A 17,429-nucleotide genomic window follows, 5' to 3' on the forward strand; every position below is an offset into this window, starting at 1 on the left:
AGTCTGTTTGTTAGATGCCTTGCACTTACTCAAATATCTGGTTTTTATATGCTTTTTTGTTGAGATCATACACCCGAAACTCAATTTTGACGGCGGCTACATGTAGTTGTGTGGCAGGAATGTTGGTGTTTATTTTGACGATCTATGTTGCATAGCCCTCCATCCACGATCCTACCATTTGAACATCCCAACTGACATATGGTATACTACCAATTCCAAATCTAATACCTCAACCTTGAGAAGGTTTCAACGTCATATTATGGACATGTTCGTTTGCATACAGGGGTATGAAGTCCGTGGATAAATACCAGCCGGGTTTTTTCATTGTGTCATAAATAGCCTTCCCGTTGACTACTAAATTCTCAAACGTAACGTTAGAGATGGTGCGGTCCGCATCGTAGCCCGTGAAGATGGAGGTATCGGCATTTGTGCCATTGTACTGGAGGTTTCGTATGAGGACATTGCGGATTCCTCGTCCGGGTGAAGTATTGTACTTGTCGTTGTACATCACACGAAAGTTTAGGAGCTGGCCCACGCGAATATTCTCAACTCTTACATCCTCAATGAGAACGTTTTCAACAAGGTTACTATCGCCCGGGTTCAATGCGATTGTCCCCTGGTATAGCATTTGCTTCTCATTTTGGTCGAGAATGTCAATGTTGCGAATAGTCAAGCCGTCGATAGTCTCAGGATCTTCTGTATTGCCATGAGTCCCCACGTTGATGGGATGCGCCACATCAGCCCAGAGGATCGAATTCTGAATCGTGATGTTCTTGCTATCACCGTACCATTCATCCCTGTGATTGTAAACGGCGATACAATCGTCGGAGTTTCGTAGGAAGACAGAGTCGATGAGGATATTCTGACTACAAAACAAGTCGAGACCATCTCCATATTGAACAGCGCTGAAGCCGCGCCAGTGGTTAAATGTTACGTCGTTGGACATATAAGCTCTTGGAAAGAAATTAATGCCAATGAGTCCTTCGATGACAACATTGTTGGATCGCACCACAGATATCGCGTTTCCTTTTACGCTGTACAGGACCCCACGTCCGCGCAAAGCGACGTTACTGGAGTTGGTCACCGTGATGTCGGGAGCCGCGACCACAGCTCCTCCAGCAAGGTACAAAGTCGTATTGGATGGGATATTAAGACTCGAATCAAGTTTGTAATAACCAGGACCATAGTATATGACATCCGGGTCGTCGGCTGACGGAGCATCCGGATCTGGCGAATTGGTGAAGATGTGCAGGCAGTCGAAGATGTTGCCATTCACTTGCAAGATTACATCGCGGGGTTCAGTGAGCATAAAGGTAACGGTAGAACCTGACTTTGTTGGGCTAATGTCAAGAGATTGTGGTCTGATAATGGCGTCAGAAACCCCGTCGTTCAAGTATTTGGCCCGAATCTCGACGGTTCCATTGAAGTCGAAATATACCATGGAAGAAGTATGCCGAATTGAGCTACCAGTGGTGAAATTGACCTCGTTATGTGTGGGAGCGTAAGAGTCAATCTTCTTCCATGTACCTCCGGGCGAGCGTACTTCGACATCGAAAGAAGTCGCAACAGATACATTCGCCGGTATGGGGTAGGTCTGGAGAGTAGTATCGCATCCTGGAGTCCCTAGTGCCATGCCCATGGCAATACTGTCACGGGCTAGAATAAGCAAGAAGGGTATTAGGACTGAGTTGATGAAACCCATGGTGACAAATTCAATGAGGGTAGAAAAGCAGGAATAGCAGAAAGTTCTTCTGATAATACTGGTTGTCACTGGTTCTGTACCAGACCAAGGTTGAACTTGTCAATTGAGAGAAGCATGACGCGCCGTTGGACTTTATAGTGGAATGCTTTCAATTCACTCTGCTTAAATCTCATAAAGGGATTTCTAATTTGGAGTCATGAAGTGAGAACTAGATGGATGCCTTCCCCAGACGTTGCCCTCCCCCCTCTGCTCACCTTCAGTCTAGCGATGAGGGAAACAATACCGCGGGCTCATTGCTCCCCCGACCTAATTCTACATTTTACTTACTTTCGGTGTAAGGGCCGGGCTTTCCTCCGGCTGTCATAGCTAGTTGAGCGCATGCGCTTGTGGTCGGATATTAGGGTATTTGGGCATTTTCCTTGTCGTGGGGGGTTTTTTTTTTACCTCCGGGGAAAAGACATACAGCCAACATCTAGTTGTCCATCAGGTTGAAGCTGCGCCATGTAGTGTAGCATAATATTTTATACAATCTTCGTTTTTCTCAATTAGAGACTAGCAAGCAGCGTCGGGTATTAGGGTATTTATTTCGGTATTGTCGTCACTGCAGGGTATTATTTTGCCTCCGGGAAATGGACATATGGCCAGGCTCAAGTTATCTATCTGGTTGAAGCTATGTCATGTGATGTTGAGTGTATCTATCTACATGAGGCTCGCGTTCTATGATGAGAGAGTAGCTACTAGACAGCGCCTAGTGGGCTGCCGTTGCCAATGATTCATCGCGTCTTACGCTCCCCGCAATATCTCGCAATCATTATAAATTCTATCATTCTCTCCGTGCTGAAGAAGTTCTCGCTGGCAAGATCAACATAGCAAACCTTTCGGATAGTCGCAATAGACATAGTCATCATGTCTTTTCCAAAAACGCAGCCCGATTGGAGCAACCTTGACGTCCTCCATCGCAATACTCTCCCGCCGCGTGCTCACTTCTACCCATTCGCCACGAAGGAAGCGGCACTCTCCTTGAATCGTGAGAACGCCCAATTCCAATCACTCAATGGGACATGGAAATTCCGTCACGATGTCTCGCCGTTGGAACTCCCTGATTGGAAAGATCTCGACCCAATAACCTGGGCCAATATAAAGGTTCCTGGCATGTGGCAGCTTCAAGGTTATAGCCGGCCTCTTTACACCAACGTCAACTACCCTTTCCCTGTGGACCCCCCAAATATTCCATTTCTCAATGAGACGGGGTCTTATTGGCGCCAATTTACTACAAGCAAAGACTGGCAAGGACAGCAGATCCGGTTACGTTTCGAAGGCGTTGATAGCTCGTTTCACGTCTGGGTCAATGACAATGAAGTTGGCTATAGCCAAGGCAGCAGGAACGCTAGTGAATTCGACATTACCCCGTTCCTTAGGGACACGGGGGAAATCAACACAGTTGCAGTGCGCGTTTACCAATTCTGCGACGGATCCTACCTTGAACGCCAAGATCAGTGGCTTCTCTCTGGGATTTTTAGAGACGTTTACCTAGTCGCATTTGCCACTCCCTCCATCACGGATTTCACCATTCTACCCCAGGTAGACGAGTCTTTGACAAGAGGTGTTGTCCACGTTGATGTCTCTCTCCATGGAAGCGACTCTGGGGATGTCACCGTCGAGTTACGGAGTCCTACTGGCGATGTCTTGTATGAGGGACAGATGAAATCGGCTGAGATGGCTACCCTCACAGTTGAAGGTGCATCTCTTCAGTTATGGTCTGCCGAGAAGCCAATTCTTTATACCTTGCTCCTAACAGTGGGAGACTGTACTGTTGCTCAGCGAATTGGATTCCGTCGAATTGAGATGAAGGGAGCCAATTTTTTGGTCAACGGGAATCCTATCATCTTATATGGCGTCAATCGTCATGAACATCACTACCTTTATGGCAGAGCTGTGCCGTACGAAGATATGAGAGCAGACATCATCATGATGAAGCAGCATAACATCAACGCACTAAGGTGCTCTCACCAACCAAATGACCCCCGGCTCTATGAAGTTTGCGACGAGCTCGGCATCTATGTTATGGCGGAGGCAGATCTTGAAACTCATGGTTTCGATTCTGTAGAGAGAACCGCCATAAAAGATGCGCACCTCATGGATGGCCGGGAACTCCAGGAGCTTTCGTTTGATCGCGCGAAAAGGTGGACATCAGATAATCCCGACTGGTACGATGCCTATATGGATAGAGCTGTTCAGCTTGTTGAACGGTTCAAAAATTATACTTGTATCATCTTTTGGTCTCTTGGTAACGAGGCGTTTTATGGTGCAAACCATGCGTCCATGTATCGCTGGATCAAAGAGAGAGACCCAAGTCGACTCATCCACTACGAAGGAGATCGTAAGGGCGCATCGACCGACTTTTATAGCGTCATGTACGCAACGCCCGATGAACTGAAGAATCATATTGCCGAACATTCAGATCGGCCATTGATTCAGTGCGAATACGGTCATGCAATGGGAAATGGACCGGGAGGGCTGGCCAGCTACATTGAGTTGTACCGGTCTGAGTCGCTCCTTCAAGGTGGCTACATCTGGGAATGGTGTAACCATGGGCTCCTCAAAAGAGAAGGCAAATTGTCGTACTTTGCGTACGGTGGTGACTTTGGGGATACTCCCAATGACCGCGACTTTGTTATGGATGGGCTTACCTTCTCTGACCATTCTCCTACACCCGGCTTACTTGAATACAAAAAGTGTATCCAGCCGATATCTATCGGGCTTGAGGGCGGTAAGCTGCATATTTATAACCACTACGATTTCATCGACCTAAGCCACCTTTTTGCCACCTGGCATGTGGTCCAAGAATCGGGCAACACCAATCCCACGGAGTTCGAGCTGCCACAGATTGCCCCGGGGGCAGAAGCAATTGTTGACCTTCCCTATTGTGGTGGTGAATTACATGGAGACACTTGGCTCTCAATCAATCTCTACCTGAAACACGAAACTGCTTGGGCGCCTCAAAATCACGAAATTGCCTGGAGTCAAATTCCTCTATTGGAGAATCACACATTTAAGTTACCCTCGGTGGTTACCAGTGACACTAATGGGCCGTCAATATATGAACAACCAGGACGTCTGACATTAACGTGGCCAAGCTGCAATGAGATATTCACTTTCAATCTTGTCGATGGAAACGTTACTTGGGTCAACCAAAAGGGCATCATTCTCACCAGAGGGCCAGAACTGGGCTTATACCGCGCCCTTACCCAGAATGACGTTGGTTTTGGCGGGGACGGCAAAGAATGGTTGAAGTTTAGACTCGCCGAGACCAAAATGCATGTACGCGGGTTCACTTGGTCCGTGAATGAAGACGGTACCATGACTGTTGAGGCGACTGTCAGGGTCGCCCCTCCCGTCTTGGAGTGGGCATGCAATGCCCAGCTTATTTACACGCTTGGTATAGGCAATTTGTCCATTCGCGCAAAGGGGAGTTTCTCTGGGACTGTTCCTCGTCATATCCCACGTATTGGTCTCACTATGTCGTTGCCAAAGGATTATTACAGGGCAACATGGTATGGTCAGGGCCCTGGAGAGTCCTACAGAGATAAGAAACAAGCTGCTAGATTTGGTCGGTGGGAGGCCTCGATTGACGATCTTCAGACCAATTATGAGTGGCCCCAAGAAAATGGAAATAGGAGTGACGTACGTTGGGTTCAAGTCAAAGCAAATGACGCTATACTAGAGGCTCGTATGGATGTACCACTCAACTTCTCACTCAGGAAGTACTCTACGGATGATTTAGACAAGTCTACTCATCCCCATGAGCTGACAGAGTTGGACGAGACGGTATTGAACTTAGACTTTGCTCAGCATGGTCTAGGAAGTGGAAGCTGCGGGCCTTTAGCGTTTCAGGAAGATCGCCTAAGTCCTGGGCTGTTTGATTTTACCGTATTCTTCAAAATAAAGTAGTTTAAGAATATAGTTATTAATTTATTGTGGTTTCAACGCTATCTTGTGTAAGTAGCAACTGAAGAACAGCTTTATGATTTCTTCTTGCAGTACATAACAATGGCGCCGATCGCATTGTCACGTCAACCGATATTTACTCATGCCATCTTGTGCAAGTAGTAGCTGAACAACATCTTTATGACCACGCTTAACAGCCCATAACAGCGGCGTCAGGCCGTTGTTATCCTTGCAATCTGGATCAACGCCTTGTGTAAGTAGTAGCTGAACAACAGATTCGTGGCCATTTGCAGCAGCCCATAACAGCGGTGTCTGGCCGCAGTTATCCTTACAATCCGGGTCAACGCCTTGTGTAAGTAGTAGCTGAACCACAACTTCGTGGCCATTTGCAGCAGCCAATAATAGGGGCGTCCGATCATATATATCTCGGCAGCTTAGATTAAGATCTTGTGCAAGCAATAGCTGAATAACAGCTTCATGACCACTCTTAGCAGCCCATAACAGTGGTGTCCGACTGAATTCATCCTCGCAATCTGGGTCAATGTCATCTTGTGTCAGGAGTAGCTGGACAACAGCTTTATGGCTATTTGTAATAGCATATAATAATGGTGTTTTGCCGCGGTCATCTTTATGGTTTAAATTAACACCAACTTGCGTAAGCATCTGAACAACACCTTCATTACCATTTGCAGCGGCCAACAATAGGGGTGTCCTGTTCTCTGCATCCTTGCAATCTGGGTCAACACCATGCGCCAGTATCATCTGAACAATAGCTTCGTGGCCACTCGTAGCAGCCCATAGCAATGCTTGCTCACCACTGTAATTTAAATTGATGCCGCCTTGTGCAAGGACCACTTGAACAACAGCTTCGTGACCAATTGCAGCGGCCAGTAGTAGGGGTGACTGCATATATGTATTCTTGGAATCTGGGTCAACACCATGCGCAAGCAGCACCTGAACAACGGCTTCGTGACCTCTCATAGCAGCTACCGATACAAGTGTCTGGTTTGTTGAAGGGCTTCTATAATTTGGGTCAACATCTTGCGTAAGTAACATCTGAACAATAGCCTCGTGGCCATTCTCAGTAGCCCATAAAAGTGGTGTATGGTCGTATTTATCCTTATTATCTGGATCAACATCATGTGCAAGCAGCATCTTCACAATAGCTTCGTGGCCATTTCTAGCAGCCCATAAAAGTGGCGTCTGGTCGAATTTATCCTTATTATCTGGATCAGTATCATCATGTGCAAGCAGCATCTTAACAATAACTTCGTAGCCATTTCTAGCAGCCCATAAAAGTGGTGTCTGGCCGTATTTATCCTTGTTATTTGGATCAATGTCATCTTGCGCAAGCAGCAGCTGAGTTATATCTTCGTGACCCCTCTTAGTAGCCAATAACAGAGGTGTCTGACCGTAATCATCCTCATGGTTTAGGCCAAGGCTACTTTTCTCAAGGAGCAGCTGAACAGCACCTTTATAGCCATTTTCAGCAGCCCATGATAGCAACTTCGCGTCCTGGATATTCGCCTCGTTCCAACGAGAATCTGAAATTCCACCATCTCTGTACCAAGTAGTCTGTGATGGTGACATCCTGTTGCAGGCATCGTCAAGCAGTGCACTAGGCCCTCGTAATGAAAGAAATGCGCAGATTAACGTTTCATCACCTGCTGCTTGGAGATAATGAAGGATGCCTGCCTTGCGTCTGAAAGTAAAATCACGTCTAAATATTCTCGAACTAGTTTTATTCCAGCGATACAGTTCGCAGAGTTCATGAAGTGGCGATCCTGGTGGTAACTTTGCTGCTAACGTTTTTAAGAATACATGAACTGCTTGATAATTATTGATGGCAAGCGCCGCAAATATTGGAGTGCCATAACGCTCAGTTTCGTCTTCTATATCAAAAAACGAAAATTTCTTAGGATGGATGCCAATCAAGTTCACCAGATTTCTTTCTGCAAGAATGTAGAGGAGACTGACTGAATCCGTATATCGCCGGATTTGATGTTGCTCAAAGGTGTTGTGTAGAGTTATCCACTTTTTAAGAGGAAAATCGGCCAGAAAATGTTCCTGACCTATACCGTTTTGCTGGACACCATTGGCGTGATGAAGCGCGTTGAGTACCGCATATTCAAGAAATGGATAATTTAAGCTAATTGTATGCCGCAATTGTGCTGTCTCAGATGCTGGCGGTAGAGGATCTATTATACCAATGTCTTGAAGGACCAAGCTGTTCAGCTGAGCCAAGCAACAATTCTTTAGAAGTTTGTGGCTATTCCCCCTGAAGTTACCGGAAGTTTCGAACCATTCTGACTCGTATTTATTGAGCAAGAAGTCTCTGACAGACTCGTGGATGAATTGGACTTCCGAAGCTTTGTTTCGTGTGACTTCAGCTAGGCCCTTTGAAGAGCTACTCACGAAAGTTTTTATCTCCTCGAACGCAATGTCATCTTGGTCCCAATAGCCCAGGCACTCTGTGTCGTGACTAAGCTGGACCGCGAAATAAAGTTCTTGTGGCTTCAGTGGACGATTTGAGAAGAGAATCCATATGAGACAATGGCGTAGCCGATCAAGGTCCTCGCTGTCTCTCGTAAGAATCATCTCAAACAAGTCGTTTAGTTCAGGTGGAATTTCTTTCAGGCGATCACGCATCTTTTTGATTGAGATAGAGGTATTAGGGTATTCCCGATTGAGAATATCAAGAACCAATACGACCCAAAGAAAAATATTGGAAGACCTGTCGAGAATCTCAGATCGTAGCAAGAGAGCTTGGTTCGATTTCCCTAGCCTGAGTTTAGAGTTTATGTAATATTCAATATCCTTTGTATGACCAGGTTCATCTTCGAGGTTCACTTCAATACCCTTTCCTATTGTGATCGTCGGATAATGTCGACTTGAAAAGCAGACCTGCAACCGGATTTGCAACTCTTGTGCACTCTCGCATAGCTCTTCGAAGAAGCACAGCATGTCCGCAACCTGATTCTTATTACATTCGTCCAGCGCATCGATAAATATTGTTAGCGACCGATTACCGAGTTCTCGTGCGGCATGCGCAAGTGTCTGCTTTAATGCTTTCTCGTTCCATCCGTTCCGTTGTATAACTTTGGCACCATCTCTCGTCATCCACTCTAAACCTTTTTGCGTCTCTGGCACCTTTTGAAAGAGTTGGTGAAGAAGTGAACGATAAAGTCCCATCGTTGACTTCTCTTCTACTGTACCTCGCGCGAGGAAGAAGAATGACAATATTATTTGCAACGAATCTCCTTTGGCGTTGACTTTGGTCCTTTCAAACAGGAATTTCATGAGAGTTGACTTCCCGGTGCCAGGATGACCTTTAATCCAAAGAAATCCACCATGATTTGGCCGTTGTGATGCGTCGTTCCAGGATATGTATTCGAGCTTGTCGAGAAACCAGCAGCAGGTCCTCCCTTGAGCTGCTGTTAAGTTCATTAGGCGCTCGTCGATCTTGTCAAAATAGAGCTGTTCTATTAATGACTTCTTCACCTCGTTGTCCGTCGTTTCCGTAGCTGGATGTTTTCCCCGCTCAGCGTAACATTGACGCTTCCTATCTTCATTTCCAGAGGCAGAGCCTTCTTCATCGAGTTTGCGTTTGGGTGATACATCCACGGAGGGCATTGGAACCACTACCAAAAGAGATTAGATTAAGCGAACATTAGACAGCGGTTGATGTACGCACTATTTTCTGGAAGTATCTCTGCCAAGACTGCTCTTGCGTACGCAGCAGCCATTGCGGCGGCATACGGCTGCCACTCATCATTCTTATGTTCGTCTCCATAGTCACAAACCCCTCGGATGATACCGACTGGAATTTGGTCCATCGTCCCAGCCGCCTCCATCTCGAGGCCAATGATGTTGTATTTGTCTCTCAACTCGTTCCGCTTGTCGGCGTTCTTCATCAATTTGTCGCCCGAGCCTATTGGCCCGTACCATACACGAATGCGCTCCGAATCTGGCCTTAGCTCTCGTACCACAGGACATTCGATTCCATTCTCATTAATTTGATATAGCATGTCTCGGCCTTGTCCCGGATCTGCAAAAGTGCCAAAGGCGTGTTCTTTGTGTTCAATTCTCTTGTAGTGCTGCATGACATCATTTGAATTGTTGGGCGCCCTGAGCTTGATACTACCAATGGCTGACCTAACCACCGTTGCTGTTTTCGCCAGCGCATGGCCAGCACGGAGAAGCTGAAATCCCTCCGTGCCAGTCTCTTTACCCAGGTCATAGTCTACTAGACCAGCATTGTCACCCACTGGTAACCCCACGAGAACATCACCGAGACGAATATCCAGTGGTGGGTTTCGTGAGAGGTTTGGGAGACCCGCTGCGATGCCAACCAACAACCCAAACCAAAGATTTGGGAAGAACTTTTTAATCTGGGTTGCGAGAGCGGCAGCAGATCTTGTTCCATACACTTCTCCGGCTGGTAGCGTCGCGATAATGATGTTGTGTCCGCAAGCATCTCCAGCTTGGAAGACATAGTCATCCCCCGGTGTCAGTGGAAATCTGCCTCTGTGTCGATTATCCAACAGATGCAACGCAGCCTGCGCCTCGATTTCCAGCGGCGCAATCCATGCGACAGTATAAAGTCTAGGATCCAACTCCGCCATCAGAGTAAACGGTTATGGATAGATGGAATTATTCATATTATGTATCGGCGATCGAGTAGAAGAAATACGCTCCGCGTTCGCGATCTTCGCCGTTTTGGGGTTTCCGCTTCACTTGTCGAACTGGGTAGACGTAAGTCTGAAGTCGGAGAATTGACTATCATTTAGGAAAACTGAGCTTCAGAAAAACTTAAAACTCCAACATTTAGGATATTCGCGCCACCGAGGCTGCGATGAAAGAGGAAGGGTAAAAAAAGGATGAAGTAACGATTGATGGAAAGGAAGAGTGAGGCTGATTATTCCAATGCCTGTATGCACTGCGCCCACCTCAGCCGCGCGAAATGCCCAAAAGCCTAACCAAATCGAATTTGTTGATGATTGGTTGGTCAAACGCGTCTGTCCCTGGTCACTCATCGGCTAACACGTTTGTTGATATAACGGTATTCCTGAATGGCCGGGAAAAAATTACTCGCACAAAGGTCAGTATGTTCTTCTAGTTGACGTTCTAAAGTTTGTGTCAAGGACTTGCAGGGCGGAGCGCTTCGCCAGTAATCTGCATGCGCTCAATAATCAAGAATAGCACGTCCTACGACCAAGATGGATGTGGCTAAATCCCATATATTTTACAATTGGTTCCGGATGGTTCGCATGTTGAAGCAGAACCAAAACCACCTGTACGTAGGATATTGCAAATATCAGCTATACTAGAGAGGTAATAGTCGTATCATTGGTACCTTCTCTTCGTTTAATAGCAACCAGGATGCGTTCGCAGATTCACACTTGACTTCAATTATTCTGGACGAGAAGCCCCATGTTGTGTGATGGCCTTTATCAGGAACCAATGTTGAAGTAATTGGCAGCATCCAATTGAGCGAGGATAGTTGCCTCATCTCTCCTCTTCATTACAGAATGATCGGTTGGCAGTTCGCGTCTTCAGAATGGCTGCCTTGGGTGGCAAGAGTTCAAGGCCTATCAAATCCAAGCGCCTTACTAGCGGGTGACGTAACGCCGTTTCAAGCCAGGCCACATTGAAGCCCAAACATGAGTTTCCAATATTTTCATCCAGCATTCTTAAAAACCGGAGACAGGACATTTTACTCTTTAAAATATCTCGAACTTTCGTTTCATTAAAACAATGGCGATAATCAGCACCCCCGACGTCTCCGATGACGAGTTTGCAATGGTCAATTCGACCACCTCCGACAGCCCTGCCCCAGTCTCTTATCAGACTCCCAAGCTCATCAGCGGTCTCCAACCAAACCAGCATCCCTCGAAAACAAATTCAGACAGTGCTGGCGATGCTGTTACCGAAAAGCCTTCTTCCTCTCGCATTGATGGTTCCATTCTCGACTCACAGACAAAGGACGGCAGCCACACAGGATTTTTCCAAGATGTTACCGGCCTGAAGAACAGCGTAAAATCGCTGTACAAGAAGTTCACCAGCAAAGATATATTGATTGCTGTCATGGGGTATAACTATGCTCCAATTCCAACTGTTAAATACTTGGCTTACGCTTTAAACCCAGGATGACGGGATCCGGAAAGACGACATTCATTGCAAATGCGACCGGGCGGACAGACCTAAAGATTGGTCATAATCTTACTTCATGTACGACCATCAGACGGCTCAGCATGTTCTCACGCTTGGCTAACTCATTTTCACCAAAGGCACACAAGAAATACAAATCATCGAGACGATACTTGACGGCCGTACTGTCCGCTTTGTGGATACCCCGGGCTTCTCCGACACATATCTCTCAGATACCGAAGTCCTAGAAATGATCGCAAACTACCTGTCGGCAGGGTACTCCAAAGAAATGCGCCTCTCAGGCATAATCTATCTTCACCCCATCTCAGATAACCGTGTTACCCACCATGCGACTAAAAATCTTGACATGTTTCGAAAACTAACGGGGGAGAAGAACCTCAAGAATGTAATACTGGCAACTAGCATGTGGGACAAGGTTACCCCAGAGGAAGGCTTAAATCGCGAGTTGGAACTCAGGAACAAATTTTGGAGCGTATTCATAACATTCGGTGCAAAATACTGCCGACAAGATACGTCGGCCAAGTCGGCTAAACAAATCACATCCATGCTCATGGAAAACGAGCCTTTTTATCTGGAGCTGCAGGAGGAGATGGGAAAAGACAACAAGGCGCTCAAAGACACAGCAGCAGGGAGGGAGATTATGAGCCAACTCTCACTACTCAAGGAACAACAACAAAGAGAGCTTACCGAGATGAAGGAGATGCTTTTGCGGACCGCCGCTGAGGAGAACAAGGCTGCTTTGGCTGCACTCGAAAAGCATTATAAGAAGATGATGCACGGCATGGAAAAAACGATATCGGACGAGCGGCGGATGAATGAAGAGGCGGCCAGATCAAGTGATGAGAAGATCAAGGAATTAACGGAGAGAATCCACAAGCTCGAGAAGAAAGGGTCATGCGTTGTCATGTAATTTATACGGACGGGGTCTATAGCATTAACACCTGATATTTCACCACAATTGCATCAAAGCTATATAAGTAAGATCATTTATACATGCTACCTACTTTATTTCTGTATCGCCAAGTAGATTTCTGAAACGTCCTAGTGGATCTTCTCGATACAGAGTAATCTCGTCCGCCGTAGCCAAAGTGGTGCGCACTCAGGTACAGATGTTTTGGACGGTATTGTCGCAGATCCCCTTGAGTTACACTGAATCTCAACGCTCGCAACACATTCCATGACTGAATTTAAACGATTATATGAGCTATCGCTCTATGGAGTTGTCAGGCGGATGGAGAAAGATATTTGCTCCATCATTATGAACTTTGGACCACCCATCATCTCAGCCAAATTCCTCAGTGCCAGGTGCATTTCCGGGCAGTCCGCACCCGTCTGGCTACTCACGGGAGAAGACTCCAGCAGATATAGTCGGTGAGCTACTGTCTATATCTGGAGTATATAGGATCTGTTCCATCTAACTTTATATTTGCTGACTTGTCACGTGGATCTGTGTGACCACTCTCCTTCGTCAAGCCCACCTTCTGTTTGCCGCCGTTTGCTGCTGTTTGCATATAACTTTTCCCTCCTACATAGATCAGTATAGCAAGACACGGAGAGTTTTGCACCTTTCAGCTTGTCAATATTTAAATGGGTTTCCCGGGCTTACCACTGCCACTATTATCCATATTACCTTGCCGCCCACAACCCTGTCACAACCACTTTCAACTCTCAGTTGACAAAGGATGTATCTTTTACTTGAAATCATCGATAGGTTGACGATATTACAGGGTGCCGTCCTTGCCTTTGGCCTCTGGGCCGTATATAAGCTTCTGCAAGCAATCTACAACATAACCTTACACCCTCTTGCAGGTTTTCCTGGACCAGTATTGGCAGGTACTTCATATTGGTATGAAGGCTACTTCGACTTGATCCTATGGGGTAGATATACCAGCGAAATAGCACGCATGCATGAGAAATACGGTAACCTCGAAGTTTGATGATGCTTGATGGATCCAAGCTAAAACCAGCCAGGTCCTATTGTGCGAATTAATCCTGACGAGCTTCATTGCAGCGACCCTCATTTTATAGATGAGATATTTGCTATCGGAACTAGGAAAAGGAACAAACCAGCACATCAATTGAGTCCGTTAAGAGAGTATGTTTTCACCAACTTCCCATGAAAATGTCTTAGTTCGTCAATTGCTGAGATACACTCTAGCGCCACATTCTCAGGCTTTGGCACTGCGGATCATAATCTTCATAAACTACGACGAGCTCCCTTGACCAAGTTCTTCTCAAAACTTCAAATAACCAAATTGGAGCCAGAAATTCACAAAGCTGTTCATCTTCTTGGTGACAAGCTGCTTCGATTTGCGAATAAGAAAGAGCCATTTGACCTGACCTCGGCATATAGCTGCTTCACTTCTGACATTATAGCTGAATACTGTTTCGGTGAAAACTTAGGATTTCTTCAACAAGATGGCATTAAGCCCAATTTCAGGCGGGCCATTTTCACGGTTCTCAACGCAACCTACGTCTTGAGATTTATACCTTGGCTCAAGCCACTGGCGCTGACGGTTCCATAGTAAGAAAAGCTTGAGCTCAATGACTATGGCCTTTTGCTGATATTCTCGGTACAGTATAGCCAAATACCTCTCTGAAGATGTAGGAATGCTTGCAGAGACTTTGAATGTATGTGAATTCTATTGATAAGAATTATTAGATCATGGATGCATATTAACACAGGAACTTCAGGTCACCATACCAAAATGGATCAAAGAGACCAAAGTCGAGATGGACGCTGGAATTGTCAGAGAACGAGAGACAATATTTGCCTCTTTGTTTCGGTCAAATCTTCCTGATGAAGAAAAAACAGTTGCACGCTTCGCTGGAGAGACTGCGGCGCTTTTCGGCGCAGGCACTGAGACAACAAGCTGGACGTTGGCGGTTATAACTTACTATCTTCTGACACGGCCTGAGATTCTCAAAAAACTTACCGAAGAGCTTCGAACTGTCGTCGATGATCCCAAATCACTTCCACCTTGGTCAACACTCGAACAGTTGCCCTACCTAAACGCTGTGATGACTGAAGGACTGCGACTCTCTTATGGTGTGTCTGGTCGTACTGCACGAGTCGCGACCGAAGAGGATCTTGTGTACCACGGCACGTGGACTCCAAAGGGTTCCAACGCTTCTATAACCCTGGACTATGTGGTACCTCGGGGAATGGCAATTGGCATGACATGTGTCATTATGCATCATGATGAAGACATCTTTCCTGATTCACATAACTTTATACCAGAAAGATGGCTCGTAAAAGGTAAACAAAGAAGAGATATGGAGCGCTCATTCTTTACGTTCGGCAAAGGAAGCCGTCAATGCTTAGGAATGAAGTGAGTACTTTGATATCTGCATGTTACTATGCACGATTGTTGACTTTATTCTGGTAGTCTGGCGCATTGCGAGTTATACCTCGCTCTTACGGCACTCATATTCCGGGTATACCCACGCATGCAACTCTACGAAACCACGGTCGAAGATGTCACGTATGACCACGATTTGTTAGTTCCAGTGGCAAAGGGTAATGGGGTAAAAGTTGTCATTACGTGAATAGGCATCATAGAAGAGAGAGGAGGAGGAAATAAATGGCAAGATGATACTTGGGTCTGAAGTCATTAAGACAGTGCAACCGGATCATTTTAGCTTTAGGAATCCGTTGGCCATGGTTCTCTATCTACTCTCCTTGGATGTAACATCAGCAGTCGCCTATATGCTCGTTAAGATCGCAAGATATTCAAGCTGACGCTGCTTTAATCTAAATGGCCCTTGGGCAACTCCTTTTCAAGAATTCAGATGGTCAATTTTTGGTTTATTAAATGCTACGCTAAATCATGCTTATTCAAGCAGGATTTCAAGCAGGAATTAGTTGCCACTGCTTGATACCAGCCTGGGTAGAATAATACAGTGAGGTAAGTAACGACATAAATTCCTATTTTCTTTTCTTACTGAGTGAGTGCATTTGCGTAAAACTCAACAAGTTTCGGCGCCGACTCTGTTAAATCATCGTACAAATCGAAATGATTCTTGCCTTTGACGATGAACACTTCCTTAGGCTCCCTTGCCCCCTCCACCGCCGTCTTGCTATAGTGTAGAGTTTCAGCCTCACTACCAGCAATCATTAACAAAGGTCGTGGCGAGATGAGATGTTGATAATTAAACGAGTCGTAACCAATCATTAAATCGTAGCTCGATGGAGGAACCCTCTGATCGGATCGAGCATGGTTGCCGCGCTTTGTGCCATAGTATGCGGCAGCCGACTTAAAGAACGAAGGTGAATCCTCTGGCACGGCAGATGCTTCGGTTTCAAACATACGAGGTGCTTGAGCTTTGGTATCATTGGCATGGGCAGTACGCCAGTCTCCCGCGGCCTTGAGAGCGCCAGCGATGGCCTCAGGTGACTCTTTATTGTTACTTTCGTAGAGACCACCATTGCGTGTCATCCGACCTACACAGGCAGCGCTGACTGTTCCAAGAGCCTTGATGCGGGTGTCAGATTGTGCAGCATACGAGGTATATCCACCTGATGCGCAGATTCCTAGGACACCGATTCTCTCGGGGTCGACTTTGCCCTTCAAAGTAGTCAAGTACGTAACCGCAGCCTTATTATCCTCAACGCGCTGGTGGGGATCCTCTAGTCCACGGGGCTCGCCGCTGCTTTCACCTTGATAGCCAGCATCAAATGTCAAGGCGTAGAATCCCGCTGAGGATAGGGCTCGGGCATAGTCTGCTGATGTCTGTTCTTTGACTCCCGTCATGGGATGGCTCACCACAATGGCAGCGCCTTTGCGGTTGGGGGATCCATCAGCTGGCTTATAGAGCTCTCCGCTGATGGTAAGCATGAATGATGGAAACGTGATCTTAATGGGTGAAGACATGGTGAAAAGTAGTTGGTCAATTGATAGAATATTAGTTATGAAAGTGTCATATTTACTAATGATGTTGAGCAGTGGATACAACTTACTGTTCGTCCATCTTAAATAGTTCGCCTATACGGGGGTTATCGGGCTGGGGGTGGCAAGTGGTCTTGGAGTTGGAGTTAGAGTTCGCTAGAGCGCGCAGTTAACTTTCGGCCGAAGATCTTGTGTTAAGGGCTCTTAAGAAGATTTAGTCTTCGGCCGATAACTTTTCGGCACTTATAAGCTGTAGTTTTCGGCCGAGAATCTTGGAGTTTCTGCTAAAGTTCTCGGCCGATGCTTTTTCGGCATTTATAGCTTCATATTTCGGTCGAGAATTCTGGGGTTTTCGGTAATCAACACGTCATGAATCTCGTTTAACTCCGCATGAGTATCCCGGAGGTGATGCTACGTATCAACTTCCAAGAATATCTCCTCTTGTTTTAGTCTAGCGGAAAAGGAACGTGTTGATCTGCAGTTGGTTGTTGAATGACTAAACTAGAAAGGTTTGCCTCCAACTAAATTGCATTTTCACTACCAAGAAGATATCAGTATATCATGTAGTTGTCACAATTGTCTTTCAGCTTCTTTGCGATTGTTGGCCACGTATATCGAACTGCAGTTTTTTCGTGCTCAATGTATCACTAAGATTGATATGAATGAAGATTCTACTGAGGAGGGGGCGTGACAGAGCAAACCTTGCTACGCAAATATAC

At 46.2% G+C, this 17,429-nt stretch overlaps 6 protein-coding genes across 6 annotated transcripts; 3 read left to right on the forward strand and 3 right to left on the reverse strand.

Moving 5' to 3' along the window:
• Positions 1-229: 229 nt before the first annotated feature.
• Positions 230-1,702, reverse strand: T069G_06159 (glycosyl hydrolases family 28 domain-containing protein; the record flags this gene model as incomplete). The annotated part of the gene is made up of 1 exon (XM_056173369.1): positions 230-1,702. One exon carries the CDS (start codon positions 1,700-1,702, stop codon positions 230-232), a length of 1,473 nt encoding a protein of 490 aa, XP_056030227.1.
• A 906-nt stretch (positions 1,703-2,608) lies between these two features.
• Positions 2,609-5,653, forward strand: T069G_06160 (glycosyl hydrolases family 2, TIM barrel domain-containing protein; the record flags this gene model as incomplete). Its single annotated transcript, XM_056173370.1, has 3 exons — positions 2,609-3,385; positions 3,455-3,805; positions 3,860-5,653. 3 exons carry the CDS (start codon positions 2,609-2,611, stop codon positions 5,651-5,653), a joined length of 2,922 nt encoding a protein of 973 aa, XP_056030228.1.
• A 117-nt stretch (positions 5,654-5,770) lies between these two features.
• Positions 5,771-10,145, reverse strand: T069G_06161 (ankyrin repeats (3 copies) domain-containing protein; the record flags this gene model as incomplete). The annotated part of the gene is made up of 3 exons (XM_056173371.1): positions 5,771-9,291; positions 9,345-9,989; positions 10,079-10,145. The coding sequence occupies 3 exons, from the start codon at positions 10,143-10,145 to the stop codon at positions 5,771-5,773; spliced, it is 4,233 nt and encodes a 1,410-aa protein (XP_056030229.1).
• A 1,262-nt stretch (positions 10,146-11,407) lies between these two features.
• On the forward strand, positions 11,408-12,731 carry T069G_06162 (50S ribosome-binding GTPase domain-containing protein; the record flags this gene model as incomplete). Its single annotated transcript, XM_056173372.1, has 3 exons — positions 11,408-11,742; positions 11,799-11,881; positions 11,941-12,731. The coding sequence occupies 3 exons, from the start codon at positions 11,408-11,410 to the stop codon at positions 12,729-12,731; spliced, it is 1,209 nt and encodes a 402-aa protein (XP_056030230.1).
• A 772-nt stretch (positions 12,732-13,503) lies between these two features.
• Positions 13,504-15,370, forward strand: T069G_06163 (cytochrome p450 domain-containing protein; the record flags this gene model as incomplete). Its single annotated transcript, XM_056173373.1, has 6 exons — positions 13,504-13,741; positions 13,793-13,907; positions 13,953-14,345; positions 14,401-14,452; positions 14,516-15,153; positions 15,211-15,370. 6 exons carry the CDS (start codon positions 13,504-13,506, stop codon positions 15,368-15,370), a joined length of 1,596 nt encoding a protein of 531 aa, XP_056030231.1.
• Positions 15,371-15,762: 392 nt separating this feature from the next.
• On the reverse strand, positions 15,763-16,695 carry T069G_06164 (dienelactone hydrolase family domain-containing protein; the record flags this gene model as incomplete). Its single annotated transcript, XM_056173374.1, has 1 exon — positions 15,763-16,695. One exon carries the CDS (start codon positions 16,693-16,695, stop codon positions 15,763-15,765), a length of 933 nt encoding a protein of 310 aa, XP_056030232.1.
• Positions 16,696-17,429: the final 734 nt, after the last annotated feature.

The sequence above is a fragment of the Trichoderma breve genome, chromosome 3, assembly GCF_028502605.1.
Source record: "Trichoderma breve strain T069 chromosome 3, whole genome shotgun sequence".
Taxonomy (NCBI): domain Eukaryota; kingdom Fungi; phylum Ascomycota; class Sordariomycetes; order Hypocreales; family Hypocreaceae; genus Trichoderma; species Trichoderma breve.